At 42.4% G+C, this 15184-nt stretch overlaps 1 protein-coding gene across 2 annotated transcripts in view; it reads left to right on the plus strand.

The window, feature by feature from the left end:
- The window catches only part of GEMIN5 (gem nuclear organelle associated protein 5), a 127052-nt gene that overhangs the window by 17311 nt on the left and 94557 nt on the right, over nt 1-15184 (plus strand). The window contains exons 5-6 of one of the 2 annotated variants that reach the window (XM_040345087.1): nt 8789-8940; nt 14581-14700. In XM_040345087.1, the coding sequence (XP_040201021.1) occupies nt 8789-8940; nt 14581-14700 (272 nt within the window). The remainder of the gene's footprint in view (nt 1-8788; nt 8941-14580; nt 14701-15184) is intronic. The other variant, XM_040345088.1, reaches the window with a different exon arrangement.

Consider the following 15184-nt stretch of genomic DNA (forward strand, 5'->3'; position numbering starts at 1 on the left):
GAAGGGATGGAGTGACGTCCACGGGCGTACTTTCAATGTCCAGGGTCCTGCTGTTTTTAAAGCTTGGATTGGATCTAAAAATTGCTTAAAGCACCGTTTGGGGGCAGATTTCAGCCTTGGCTGTGTTCTTTTAGTGGCCTTTTTGCGGCCCGTTCCCTGGTGGGTCCCCTTTTTTTTTTTTGTGTGCAAGGGGTTTGTCATATACTTTCCCCTCTTGGCCCATCTCTTCCCCCATGAGTTTTGACTCTGGTGCTCTCGGTTCTTCAGGAACCTTCCTTTTGGAAACATCAGAGAGATTTTCTCTTGACACTATCTCAGAAGGTGGCCCCTTTAGTGGCCTTTACCTCTGTTAGAGGGGTTTCTGAGTTGGCGGTCTTGTCTTGCAAGCCGCCATGCTTGATCCCCCATAAGGATTAGGTGATGGTGCACCCGCGACCTTCCCTTCTTCCGAAGGAGGTTTCGGCCTTTCATACTTTAGGCGTGGTACGCGCTTTGCGGGTATACCAGCCTACTACGGCTCCATTTCGGAGCTTCTGACTCTCTTTTGTGTCGGTGTCTGGTCCACAAAAGGGCCTGGCGGTCTCGTCGACCACCATTTCTCGGTGGATCGGGCAGGCCGTCATACAGGCCTATGCTCCTAAGGGCGGGCCCCCCTTTCCGGTCACGGCACTTTCGACCAGGGCAATTGGTGCTTCCTGGGTTTTTTTTTTTTTTTCCCGACATCATGCATCGGTCTCACAGGTGTGCGAGGCGGCGATTTGCTCGTCCGTTCACGCTTTTTCCAGAATTTACATGGTTGCTGTGAGTGCATCTTATGATGTTTTTTTCAGCCGCTAGTTTTTGCCGGCGGCTGTTTAAAGTTGCACCTCCTCCGTTGAGGAGCTCTGCTTGTTTTGGGGTGAAGTTAAAATTGTTTTTACTGATATATTTCCCACCCCTCGTTTTTTGACACTGCTTGGGGACGTCCCACTTGTCAAGATTTAAGGAGCTGTGTCCGTCCATGGACGATAAGAGAAAATAGGATTTTTTGTACTCACCGTAAAATCCTTTTCTCTGAAGTCCATGGACGGACACAGCTCCCACCCCTCCTTTTTAGGTTTGTACTGCTTGTTACGAACTGAGGCTGCAAGCTGCAGTGAGGAGGGTTATGTCTGGAGGGACCGCCCCCTGGGCGGGGCTGTTCAACTCTGTTAATGTAACATGTATTTAACTATTTAACATGTTTCTGCCTAGTCCTCTCCTGTAAACAGGGAACATAACCCACTTGTCAAGATTTAAGGAGCTGTGTCCGTCCATGGACTTCAGAGAAAAGGATTTTACGGTGAGTACAAAAAATCCTATTATTTTGTTGTATATGATTGGTAAACAGAGGTATGTTACAGTGGCAGTGTATATTCCACCTCCTTTCTCGGTAGGAGTACTGAATGAGATAATGGAAAAGGTCATTCGGTATCTGCCGGCAAAGCTGGTATTAATTGGAGATTTTAATGCGGTATTATCACCAGAGTTGGACAGACCAAAAATCCCTATACAACACTTGTATAATTGGGCACAGGCGATGGGGGTAACGGAAATCTGGAGATGGAAGAATCCTGGAAAAAGAGCGTACTCCTGTTTCTCCACCTCCTATAAAACAGCTTCTAGAATAGATCTGGCATTTACAGATTCTGTGATGTTCGAAGATATTGCAGAAGCCACATATTTCAGATCACTCCCCTCTATTCCTGTCAATACGTATTCCAACACTAAGAAATGCATCCCTGTGGAGATTAACTCCGCAATGGGTTGGACATCCGGAGATAGTAGAAAAAATGACATCTATAATAATGGAATACTGGGAGAGTAATGCGGGATCATCCTCGGTGGAGATTGTTTGGGATGCGTTTAAAGCATATTTACGAGGGACATATATATCAAATATTTCAGCGGTTAATAAAAAGCAGCAGGTTAAGATACAAGAGTTGAAAATACAGATTGATCTTTAAAAGGAAAAATATGGTCAAGATCCTTGTAGTATTCACTTTGATGAAATGATGGCTGCACAAAGAAATCTACATTTGCATATGGAGGAAATGACAAGATTAGAAATGCATAGAAATAGACAGAATATCTTTGAGCAGGGAGATAAAGGTGGAAGATTTCTGGCAAGATTGGCGCAACAAGAACATTAAGCTACAATCATATCAGAGATCGAGGATTTAAATGGACAGAACGTAAAAGAACCTGAAGAGATATTGGAGGCCTTTACAGAGTATGTTGTTGTATGCGTCTTCTCTCCCCTCCGGCTTCCGCCTGAGGCTATGACGGACCTATTGGACCGGATAGCCCTCAGGTGGTTGTCGGATGGGGAGAGGAGGGCATTGGTTCGCCCCATTACGGTTGAGGAAATTATGGAGGTTATACGTACATTCTCGGGGGGGAAAGGGCACCGGGACCGGATGGAATTCCGGCAGAATTTTATTTATATAAAAATATGGAGTATTGATAGCCCCTAAACTAGCAGAAGTATTCACAAGTGGGTTAATTAAAGGGGCCCTCCCAGATTCAATGAGAGAAGCACATATAACACAAATATATAAAGAAACAAAGAACCCAAAATTATGTTCATCATATAGGCCAATAGCACTTTTAAATATAGCTTTGAAAATATTGACAAAGATACTAACATTAAGATTACAACCCCTGCTTAGAAATATAATAGATTCGGTTCAGACAGGATTCATGCCACAGAGAACAGATATTAATTTACGTAGGCTCTATACAAAAATTCATACTCCTCATATGCAGGAGGGCTCTAGGACAGTGGCCTCTCTAGATATAGAGAAGGCCTTTGATACAATCGAATGACCTTTTCTGTGGGAAATAGTTAGAAGGATGGGATTTCCATTAGTATTCATTAAGTGGATCCAAATAATCTATGGGAGACCCATTTCAGCAATCAAGTTGGGAGGAAAATTATCATCTTTCTTCAGGTTATACAGAGGTACGAGGCAGGGCTGCCCTCTTTCTCCAGCGCTCTTCGCAATAGCCATAGAGCCAGTGGCAGAGGCCATTAGGACTACACCAAATATTCAGGGACTTCGAGTGGGGGGGCTGGAGGAGAGAGTGGCCTAAATGCGGATGATATGCTGCTGTTTTTAAGAGATGCGGGTCCATCTTTAGAGGGAGCTTTAGAGCTGTTAAATGTCTTTTCAGCATTTACAGGGCTTAAAGTAAATTGGGATAAATCCCTATTATTTCCTATCGATCAAGGAGCACAGGAAACCGCTGCCCCGAATCTACCCTTGAAATGGGTAACGGAATTTAAATACCTGGGTATTATAATATCTAGACAGGTTGAGGAATTCCGAAGGTTGAATCTAGATCCAGTGGTACAGGAGCTTGGGAGGAAACTAAAGATATGGGTGACATTGCCTTTGTCGCTATTAGGGCGCGTAAATCTGATAAAAATTAAGATTCTCCCTAGGTTTTTGTATATATTCAGGAATTCGCCACAGTGGATACCAAACAGTTTTTTACACAGTTACATGGAATGCTCTCTACATTTATATGGGCAAATAAACCAGCTAGAATTAAATTAAGTACACTTATGAGACCGGAGGCACAGGGAGGGTTGGCCTTCCCAGATTTTTACAAATATTATATAGCTACACAATTAGTGACGGCGGGGAGATGGCTGAACCCGGATGGGTATGATTCGGCCACCATGTTAGAAGCAGCAGCGGTCCAATCGATAGAGGCACTGCAGGGACTGTTGTATAGAGGGATCAAAACAAGACGAGATCTAACCCCTGCAATGAAAACAGTTAAAATATGGAAAGCCGCTATAGGAAGAGAAGGAGATTCAAAAACGAACTTATCTCCAAATACCCCACTGTGGAGAAACCCTGAGTTACCACATTTGATTCAGGATCCAGGCGCATGGACTAGATATGGGGTGAAGAAATTGTCGCAAATATTACAAGGGGAAAAGTTTCTCTCATATGTAGAAATGAGACAGCTTTGGAATATCCCAGAGTGTTATGCGTTTAGGTATAGGCAGCTTATTCATGCCTTATCAGCTCAGTTTCTGGAGGGGACCCCACAATTAATGGAATCAGGTTTGGAGCAGATGGTAAAAAAAGGAAAAACGACAACCTAAATTTTTTATATGTATTTAACTACTTACCCCCCGGACCATATTGCTGGTCAAAGACCAGAGCACTTTTTGCGATTCGGGACTGCGACGCTTTAACTGACAATTGCGCGGTCGTGCGACGTGGCTCCCAAACAAAATTGGCGTCCTTTTTTTCCCACAAATAGAGCTTTCTTTTGGTGGTATTTGATCACCTCTGCGGTTTTTATTTTTTGCGCCATAAACAAAAATAGAGCGACAATTTTGAAAAAAAATAATATTTTTTACATTTTGCTGTAATAAATATCCCCCAAAAATATATAAAAAAAAATTTTTTTTTCCTTAGTTTAGGCCGATACGTATTCTACATATTTTTCGTAAAAAAAATCGCAATAAGCGTTTATTGATTGGTTTGCGCAAAAGTTATAGCGTTTACAAAATAGGGGGTATTTTTATGGCATTTTTATTAATATTTTTTTTTTACTAGTAATGGCGGTGATCAGCGATTTTTTTTCGTTACTGCGACATTATGGCGGACACTTCGGACAAATTTTTGGGGCCATTGGCATTTTTATAGCGATCAGTGCTATAAAAATGCATTAGATTACTATAAAAATGCCACTGGCAGTGAAGGGGTTAACACTAGGGGGCGGGGAAGGGGTTAAGTATGCCTGGGTGTGTTCTTACCGTGGGGGGGGGGGGGGGGGGTGGCCTCACTAGGGGAAACACTGATCTTCTGTTCATACATTGTATGAACAGAAAATCAGCATTTCCCCCGCTGACAGGACCGAGAGCTGTGTGTTTACACACACAGCTCCCGGTCCCCGCTCTGTAACGAGCGATCGCGGGCACACGCACGGGAGTCGGGGGCGAGCGGGGAGCGCGCGCCTCCGGCGGCGCGCGCGCCCCCTAGTGGCGGCTATACGATAGGACGTATAGCTACGGGCTCTCGCCCAGGAGAGCCGACCTGCCGCCGTATAATGACGGTGCGCGGTCGGCTAGTGTTTAACCACTTGCCGTCGCCGCACCGTCGATATACGTCCACAAGGTGGCTCTCCTAGGCGAGATCACGTTATATGACGTCCTGCCTATTAGCCGCCACTAGGGGCGCCGCCGGAGGCGCGCGCGCGCGCCCCCCGCTCGCCCCCGACTCCCGTGCGTGTGCCCGGCGGGCGCGATCGCCGCCGGGCACACGCGATCGCTCGGTACAGTCAGCAGGGGAAATGCTGATTTTCTGTTCATACAATGTATGAACAGAAGATCAGTGTTTCCCCTAGTGAGGCCACCCCCCCCACAGTAAGAACACACCCAGGCATACTTAACCCCTTCCCCGCCCCCTAGTGTTAACCCCTTCACTGCCAGTGGCATTTTTATAGTAATCTAATGCATTTTTATAGCACTGATCGCTATAAAAATGCCAATGGTCCCAAAAATGTGTCAAAAATGTCCGAAGTGTCCGCCATAATGTCGCAATACCGAAAAAAAAATCGCTGATCGCCGCCATTACTAGTAAAAAAAAATATTAATAAAAATGCCATAAAAATACCCCCTATTTTGTAAACGCTATAACTTTTGCGCAAACCAATCAATAAACGCTTATTGCGATTTTTTTTAACGAAAAATATGTAGAAGAATACATATCGGCCTAAACTGAGGAAAAAAAATGTTTTTTTATATATTTTTGGGGGATATTTATTACAGCAAAAAGTAAAAAATATTCATTTTTTTCAAAATTGTCGTTCTATTTTTGTTTATAGCGCAAAAAATAAAAAACGCAGAGGTGATCAAATACCACCAAAAGAAAGCTCTATTTGTGGGAAAAAAAGGACGCCAATTTTGTTTGGGAGCCACGTCGCACGACCGCGCAATTGTCTGTTAAAGCGACGCAGTCCCGAATCGCAAAAAGTACTCTGGTCTTTGGGCAGCAATATGGTCCGGGGGGTAAGTGGTTAATAAGGACTACACCCCCCAGATACAAGTAAATTAAGTGACAATTGGAAGAGAGATGTTCCAAATTTAATGGAGAAGTGGGAGGAGGTAAGGAGGTTCCCATTGCAGATACTTGTATCACTTCAGGATAAAATTATACATAGGAGCCACTACAAACCATATAAGCTATACAAGATTTCTCCGACAAATCCTCAGAACTGCTGGAGATGTGCAGACATCCCAGGAGATTTCATGCATATATTTTGGCTATGCCCAAAGATAGTGGTATTTTGGAGAGAGGTTCTGAGAATGATTGCCACGGTGACATCAATAATCTTGGAACAGGAGGCAGAGATCTGTCTGCTAGGATTGGTAGGGGAAAATATTGTGTCGGTGGGAAGGAGAACACAGGTAGGCCTATTGTTGTTCTATGCTAGGAAAACAATAGTGCTAAATTGGAAAAAGACAGAAGCCCCCTCGGTAGCACATTGGAAAAACGTAGTAAACAGTAATTTGTCATTGTATAGAGAGGCATACTGGAATAGAGGACATGGGGAGAAATATGAGAGAGTGTGGGCAAGCTGGATAGAGAATTCTACGAAAACTTCAGGATAAATGGGGAGTAAGGTTAACCACACCAGGGAGAGAAAGGAGAGTAAAAGGTAATTGAGTCAGGTGAAAGGGATGAATTTAAATTGTATGGAGGCTCTAGAAGATAGCAGATGAATGTAATTGTAAATGGAAATGTATATGTATGGTTTTATTTTTTGTATGGAAAACATTTTCAAAAATTAATAGAGATTTATTAAAAAAAAATAGTGTTTTCTTTTTTTTTTATTTTTTTTTTAAATTGACGGTTGTCTTTTGCTTATAGTGCAAAAAATATAAACCGCAGAGATGGTTTAATACCACTAAAAGAAAGCTTTATTTTATTTGGGTACAGTGTCGCACGCCCGCACAATTGTCAATTAAAGTACCGCCGTATCGCATAAAATGGCCCGGTAAATCCTTCCGGGGATGAAGTGGTTAAGGAAATATCTGAGTGTTAAAAGGCATGCAATGTTGACAGTATGTGATTATTCAGGAATACACTTACATGAAAGCTTTTTTTTTTTTTTTTTTTGCCCAAGGGTGGTTTATTTAGTATTTATTATAGTCCCTGCCCCCAATGAATCTAAGGTCCCTAACTCTCTTTCATACATACACATAATAGGGCCAATTTAGACAGGAGCCAATTTACCTGCCAGTAGGGGTGCAACGGATCGTCATTGATCCGTGATCCGCACGGATCAACCTATTCGGATCGGTACACATGTGATCCGTATGATCCGTACATTGCAAGCTCCCTCAGCCTCCTCTCACTGCAGTACACTGACTGACAAGAAAGGAGGAGGCGCTAGCACTCGGCCAATCAGGATGCAGAACAGAAGCGACGACCCAGAGTTGCCCTGCCTCCAAACCAATCAGCGGGCGCGTTACAAGCAGGCAGCGTGTGTTAGTGTTTTGGCCGGAGCCATGTGTGAAGGGAGAAGGAGCGCTGCGGAGCCCGGGGGGGGGGAGGAGGAGGGGGAGGCCGAGTGTTTGTTATTGTATTCCTGGACGGGGGGACGGGGGAGGATGCTCTTCGGCATCACCAGCACTGGACGAGGACGAGAGCAGAACACATACATTGCGAGTATATGACACATTCCTCCCCTCCACACTGTGTCCCCTGTCATCACACACACACACACACACTATGGGGACACCATCATACCCCACAATAATCACTGACAGGTGAAGCCCTGCTGTGTGTGTCCAATCATATATTTTTTATAGTTCTTTTCAACACAAAACTGAGCTTATGTGCATAAATACAGTGTTTAAAAAACCAACAGACTGTTTAGTTTTAAAAGCAGCAGCAAACCTTACATGCTTAATAATGTGACAGAACACCTCTGATTTCACATTTAGTTAAATGTGAAATCAGAGGTGTTCTGTCACATTAGCAAGCATGTGAGGTCAGCAGGTTTGCTGCTGCTTTTAAAATGTAACATGTAAACAGTCCGTCGGATTTCCAAACACTGTATTTAAGCATATAAACTCCATTTTGTGTTGAAAATAACTATGAAATATAAAACTCTGGTGGGTGTAACAAGATTTTTTTTTTTTTTGCTGATCCGAAAATGATCCGATCCGTGACTCCTGATCCGAGGATCGATCCGATCCGTGAGTTTTTTGATCCGTTGCACCCCTACCTGCCAGCATGTCTTTAGTACCCGGAGGACAGCACAGGGAGAACATGCAAACTCCAGGCAAATGGTGCTGTGGATGGGATTTGAAATAACGACCGTATTGCTGCTAGGTGGTGCTGACCACTGAGCCACTGTGCTGTACGTTGAACAAGAATTGCCAATATTTTGTCATTTCACTTTTTTTATCCTTTTAAAGGTAACTGGCAATTTGTTACAATAGAATACTGCAATTTACACATGACAATGCGCCTTCTAAAACAAAGGCCTCTGTATTCGAAACACACTTTTTAACAATTATATTTGTTTTTTCCAGCCTAGCAATGGGCATTATCCCGATAACGCATCTGTCTGAACCAGGGATAAAAAGCTATTCATGGTTGATGAATGCTATAACGTGCCCATTTTTTATTATTTTTCCATTCTGCCCAGAGCTGCAGCTGAACGTGACGTGACTGGTAGAAAATGCCGCTATCTTGGGATCAACATTAGTAATGTGTCTCGTCTCTCCCAGGTACAAGGACGGCATGATCGTCCTCATAGATATCAGCCGCAGAGGAGATGTGGTGCATCGTCTGCGTGGACACGATGATGAGATCCACTGCCTGGCATGGTGCCTGCATCCCCGAGAGGAAGAGTTGAATCAAAAGCTGGAAGATGCACCAGGTATATCGGTTAGCTAATCTGATAAAAAAATCCACTGACAACCATGTGTTTCCAGAGATAAAACACATAATTTATTCAGCCATTCTCTGTGTGTCGGTTTTTGCAGGGACTCTTGTTTCATTTGTATTCTATACAGTTCAGAAATTGTTTAAAGCTACACTCCAGTCAATCGTGAAATTTTTGCAGTAAAACTCTCTAAGGGCACATAGCCTACCTTTGGACAACGCTATTTTTTTTTTATTCTAGTGCTTATCCTACCCTAGCTAGATAAGTTGCTGGTTTAATCATTGAATGCCTGTGAAACGGACACATGCACATGCCAGTGAGTTCTCTGGTTCACTCATTGTTATTCTGCTGCATATGTGACGCCACACATGATGCATGAAAGGGAGATTGCGCCCGACAAAATCATTTAAAAAAAATGCTACGCTACCAGGAGTCAGTTTTGCTTGCTAAATCTGCATGCAGAAAAATATGTAACGGACACTAAATATACTGTCCTTGTTTAGAAATTAAAGGAATTGTAAATAAAAAAAAATGTATGCTGAAATGACTGTTTACAGGGTATAGAGACATAATAGTTAACTGATTCCTTTTTAAAAACGATTAAAAATAGATAAAAAATCAATCATATAATGTACCTGTAGTTTCTAGTTTCGTTTTTGCATGTTGTTTCCTGCCTCTGCTGTACAGAGCCACAGAGCCAATACAGGGCAGTGATGGTTTGGAAAACGAAACTGATTGGTGCTGAGGGGTTTTAGACACACAGTAATCACACCTCCTTCATTAGTGACCACAGAGAGAAAGTTCCCAGCACTGTGGTTATCAGGAAACAGACAACCAGGAAGTGTGGAGATCAGAGAAGAATTACAGCAACTTGATAGCAAAAACGAACAATGAGGACATGAAAACAACACTGGGTTAAGGTAAAGGAAGCTATTAAGATAAAAAAAAATCCTTTACAAACCCTTTAAGTATTGGCCTCTAGATTGCTTTAGCACTTCCCCTGGAAGTCTAAACCGCTTAAAACAGAGTCAATGTGGGTGAACTGCTTCATCTGCCAAAATATTTGTCTGTTTAGACACTTGGTTCCCAAACTTCTGCCGCATTGCTAGTTTTTTTTTCATCACAGCAGCTTCCTCTGTCACCCCCATCTCCAGCTTGCTCATTGGACAACAAATAAACAACACCTAAATTGTTAGGTCCTCCATTGACCTATTATATTTTATATACAGTATACAGTATATATACAGTATATTTTTTTACATTAGAGCTACACGATTCTGTCTAAAATGAGAATCACGATTTTGCTTTAGAATAAAGATCACGATTCTCGCCGTGTAACATCTTCTTTTTTACATTATACAAAAGAATTGGGCTAACTTTACTGTTTTTTTCTTTTTTTTTTTTATTAATTAAAGTGTATTTTTTCAAAAAATTGTGTTTGAAAAACCGCTGTGCAAATACGGTGTGACATAAAATATTGCAACAACCACCATTTTATTCTCTAGGATCTCTGCTAAAAAACAATATATATCATGTTTGGGTGTTCCAAGTAATTTTCTAGCAGAAAATTATGATTTTTTTTTTTTTACTTGTAAGCAACAAATTTCAGAAAAGGTTTGGTCTTTAAATGGTTAAACTTCCGGAGTTCTTCCTTTCGATAAAAGAATGAAGAGATACTTTGTTTCCACTTATTTGTGTGTTGATATAAAACTTGTCAGGATGCCTGGATTTTGTTTATCCAGCTGTGAGAACTCTCTGCCCTTGTTGGACACAGTTACTGTGACATGCTGTTTTAAAGATCGGGAAGGGAAAAAGATTGTGATTTTGATTCTTCACGATTAATCGTGCAGCTCTACTCTACATGTTAGATTAACAGTGAGCTGTGCTGCACAGCTTGGTAAAAACTCAAAATAAAATACCTTCTACACCTTTGTTTTTTTAGTGTGCAGGGGATTACAGGAATTTAGATACAATTCTAATCAGTATACTTGAAATACATAAAATACGGTTGGAGCTGAACTGCAGGCACCTAATTAGGAGATGTGTCCATGGTTTGTATGGTAAATGCATTTTACATATAACTAGAAAAATGCCTGAACCTCTTGATAAGGGATCTGGCTGTGCTGTTTGGCAGAGGTGGGTAAAGCACTAGAGTAACAAAACCAAATTAGAAATCCTCTGGCAGGTAAAACCGTTTACAAGTATACGTGCTGTGTTTTAGTTTTTTGCCCGAAGTTGAGCTGTAATGATTTTTAAATCAAAATACAATGTTTCAGACAGCCGAATGCAGTTATAACCTTAGAACAGCAAGGGAATGTTTATCATTACTATCGCACAAAAAAAGGCATTGCTAAACTAAAACGGGAAAAGATTTTACAACAGATTTTCTACTAGGCTAAGGCCCCGTACACACCATAGAATCCATCCGCAGATAAATCCCATCAAATGGGTTTCAGCGGATAGATCCTATGGTGTGTACACGCCAGCGGATCTGTTTCCGCGGATATATCTCCCCTGGGATGGATTCCAGCAGATCGAATATTCGCTGACATGCAGAACATATCCATCTGCTGGAGTCCATCCCAACGGATGGATCCGCTGGTCTGTATAGACTCACCGGATCCATCCGTCCGAAGGGATCCCCCGCATGCGTCGTAATGATTCGACGCATGCGTGGAATTCCTTATATGACAGCGTCACGCATGTCGCCGCGTCATAATCGCGGCGACGGCGCGACACGTCATCGCCAGAGGATTTCGGCGCGGATTTCAATGCGATGGTGAGTACACTCCATTGCATTAAAATCTGCTGAAATCCTCGAGAGGATTTATCCGCGGAAACGGTCCGCTGGACCGTATCCGCGGATAAATCCTCCCATGTGTATGGGGCCTAAGGCTTGATGCATAACTTCCACGTACTGTGACAGAATGATTCACTATACAAAGCTTCCAATCCACCCGTTGGAGGACTGGAAAATTGGATTTAATATGTGCCCACACAAAAATGTAAGTTTAAAAATACAGCTTTATTTATACATTAAAATCAATATACATAAGGTCGCCATATGCAATATATAATACACATGAGGTAACACTCAGTGGATCAATGCATTTTGCTTCCTCAGCATCCACGTTGCTTGTATATTCAACTGATATGGCTGATAATAAAAAAAAATGTTGTACTCTTAATGAGCAACAATATTAACAGGACTTTAAAACCATTGATGAAAAAATGTTTTACACCTAGATAATACAATATAACCCCCCCAAAACACACTGTCCCACGTCACCGGGAGAGACAGATGGCTCATGGTTAGTATAACCTAAAGACAACATAAAAACATGCTGTACAAATGCCAGTCAGGTATCTAAAAAAAAAATCATAAATAGGAAGTAAAGCTATGCAAACAATCTAGCAGCCTAAGCCTAAAAATACCAAGAACAATATATACCAAATTATAAACTCCAACATATACTGGCCAGTGGCCTGACCAGTGTTTGCTACAGTTGTCTTTATGTTACAATGTTATAGGGAACATCTAGAAATGGTGTTTGCATCTGAGTAGTACCTTTCTGGTATGTGAGGTTGCCTAGGTACTCCGGTGTCTACAGCACAGGTGTCATCCACAAGGCCCGCGGGCCGAATCCGGCCCTCCAGGCCATTTCATGTGGCCCTCGCATGTCTCCTGCAGCTGCAGGAGAGCTCCAGCCCTCCTCTGCTCCTCAAGACCCTTACTTTCTGCTTTCAAGCAATGCATCCAGCTTCTTAGCAGCAGCATAAGGAAAGGGGGGGTGCACCGTGATGTAAGGGAGAGTGGGGGACTCAACTCCTGATGGTTGAGTGGCTCTTGACATCTAATATATGGGGAGGGGATGCGCTGGACTTCTAATCTTACAGATACAACCGGCCCTTTTGAGGGCAATCATAATGCTGATGCAGTCCACGATAAAATTGAGTTTGACACCTGTGGTCTACAGCCTGTTGGTTGTTCACCTGCAGTAGAAGACCTAAGGCCGATCTTCTGCCTTTCAACTTCTTCCCTGCTGAACCAACGTAATTTTGATCTGTCAGCTTTAGACCAGATCCTCTGTGGAGGAGCATAGCAGACCCCATTGGACAGCAGCACTGTCTGAAGAGGGTAGTGTTGGATGGACTAGTAGATCTAGATAAAGTTTGCACGTAACTAACAAATGTAAACCAGGACAATTATAATTCTTTACTATCCCTGGAAGGTGTGCTGACCTGAGTGGCATCCTTCCTCATCAAGGTACCTTCTACCAGAGGACAACTGACACAAGTGGTAGAAACAGAAATGTTGTGCTCTTCTTATGCTTCTAGACAGAATGCCTCTTGTACCATTAGATGATGCAGTCTTCCACAGGAGGATACAGCATATGTTCGTACTACCATTACCCACGCTTATCTAGAATAAGCTTCCCCACTGACTGATTGGTTATGGGATTAAGTCTGCTTCATTTTGTGAGTTGGGTAAGGGAGTTTAGAGCATCTTTGTGTTTATTTTATTTGCCCTCATTCTGGGCAGTCCCTTTGGCTGTTTTAGTGTGTGTGTGTGTGTGTGTGGGGGGGGGGGGGGTTCTCTCTTCCCTACACCACTCCTTCTACAACCATATTGCCCAGATGTCTGGGAGCTCTGGATGACCTAGTGCTGGGCAGTGGGTACATTTGCTTCTTTGTTTTTGATATGATGGCTACTGTGAATTTTATATTGTGGGATATCAGGGGTCTAGACTGTAAGTACAAACATGCTAGTAGAAAATGAGTGTTAGATAAAGATGGAGGTAAGGGGAATAGATCTGTGCAGGAATGGTCCACAAAAAGTATATTGACAAAGACCCCACCCACAATGGAGTGTGTAGGTGTCTGCCTCCTCTTGGCTGTTCCAGTGTCTCAGGAATATTCACAGTGGCTTCAGCTTTGAGGCATCAATGAGGAGCAGAGATGGAGAGAACTTTAAAGCACATTTGCAGTCACATAAATGGATACAGTATGCAGTTAGATAAACATTGTACTACCATCTATCATTTTTAAGGTCTTGCCTCCACTTTCCTGTTGCAGAAACTATGTAGGTGGTCTTAGTGACTGTGCAGTTCAACACTCACCAGCTTGAGACCTAGTGCCCTCCATAAACGGAGCTTAGCACCAGGTCTGGTCAGAGGTACCCACACCCTTCCCATCTTAGTCTGGGTGAGGACACTTGTGATGAGGGGTGTGGCTGTTATGCAGATTTCCCAGCACAGAGCACTTTGTACAAAAATCATTTTAAGGCAGTACCAAGAAAAATCGGATACAAATTATGAAATGCAGTGTCTGCCAAAAAAATAACGTATAAGACTTCAGTTGAGCTTTTAAAATATGGAACTGCAATGACCTGGAAGGTTTAAATTTTACTTTTTGGTGTACATAAATATTTCACAATTGTGATACTGCTAATACAGGATAGTTTTTCTTTAATTTAATCAATAGCTTTATTCTTTCTAAACACCAACGGCATCGAACATCTATAGTGGGTTTTTACTTGGTAAAAATAAAAAAAAGTCCAGCTCCCTACATGTCTGCGCTCTGTGCCCTCTGTGCTGGATCCCATCCTGAGTTTGTGTTCTTTCTTTTCTTTAGCAGCCGAGCAAAATGCAGCCAATGGAGACCTCCTGCCAGAGACTGAGAACAAGGACTGCTACCTGGCCTCAGGCAGCAAAGATCAGACTATCCGAATATGGAATTCCTCTACAGGAAAAGGTGGGCTCCCAGGGACTAGCATACCTTACTGCATTGTAATGCAAACCATACGTATGCGCACGACCTCTGCATATTAACACTGATACAATAAAGTTGTTTGCAGCTGAATATCGTTGGACATCTATAAAAAAAAAATTAAATCATGATTAAAAACATTGTATACCGATATAGCTGTTGAAGACAAAATGCTTTTATACTAGGGATGTTATTTTTTAGTAGCATAGAGGCTTTATGGAATACCTGTGGCTCATGTGAGCTGTTCCATTGACCTACATGCCAATTATACCTGCAACAACTGTTTCCAAAGTCACTTTTACACAAAATGAAACACAGCAGTTGAACCAACAGATATTACCCAGAAACCAAGTTTACTGCTGCCATGTTGCAAGGGAGTGATTTGGGATGTGCTACAAGGCATTGCAAAAGATCACTGCTGTGTAACTAGAAACTGTAAGTGACTCTTATAGGAAAATATGACTAAAGG

This window comes from Rana temporaria, chromosome 3, assembly GCF_905171775.1.
Source record: "Rana temporaria chromosome 3, aRanTem1.1, whole genome shotgun sequence".
NCBI classification, from domain to species: domain Eukaryota; kingdom Metazoa; phylum Chordata; class Amphibia; order Anura; family Ranidae; genus Rana; species Rana temporaria.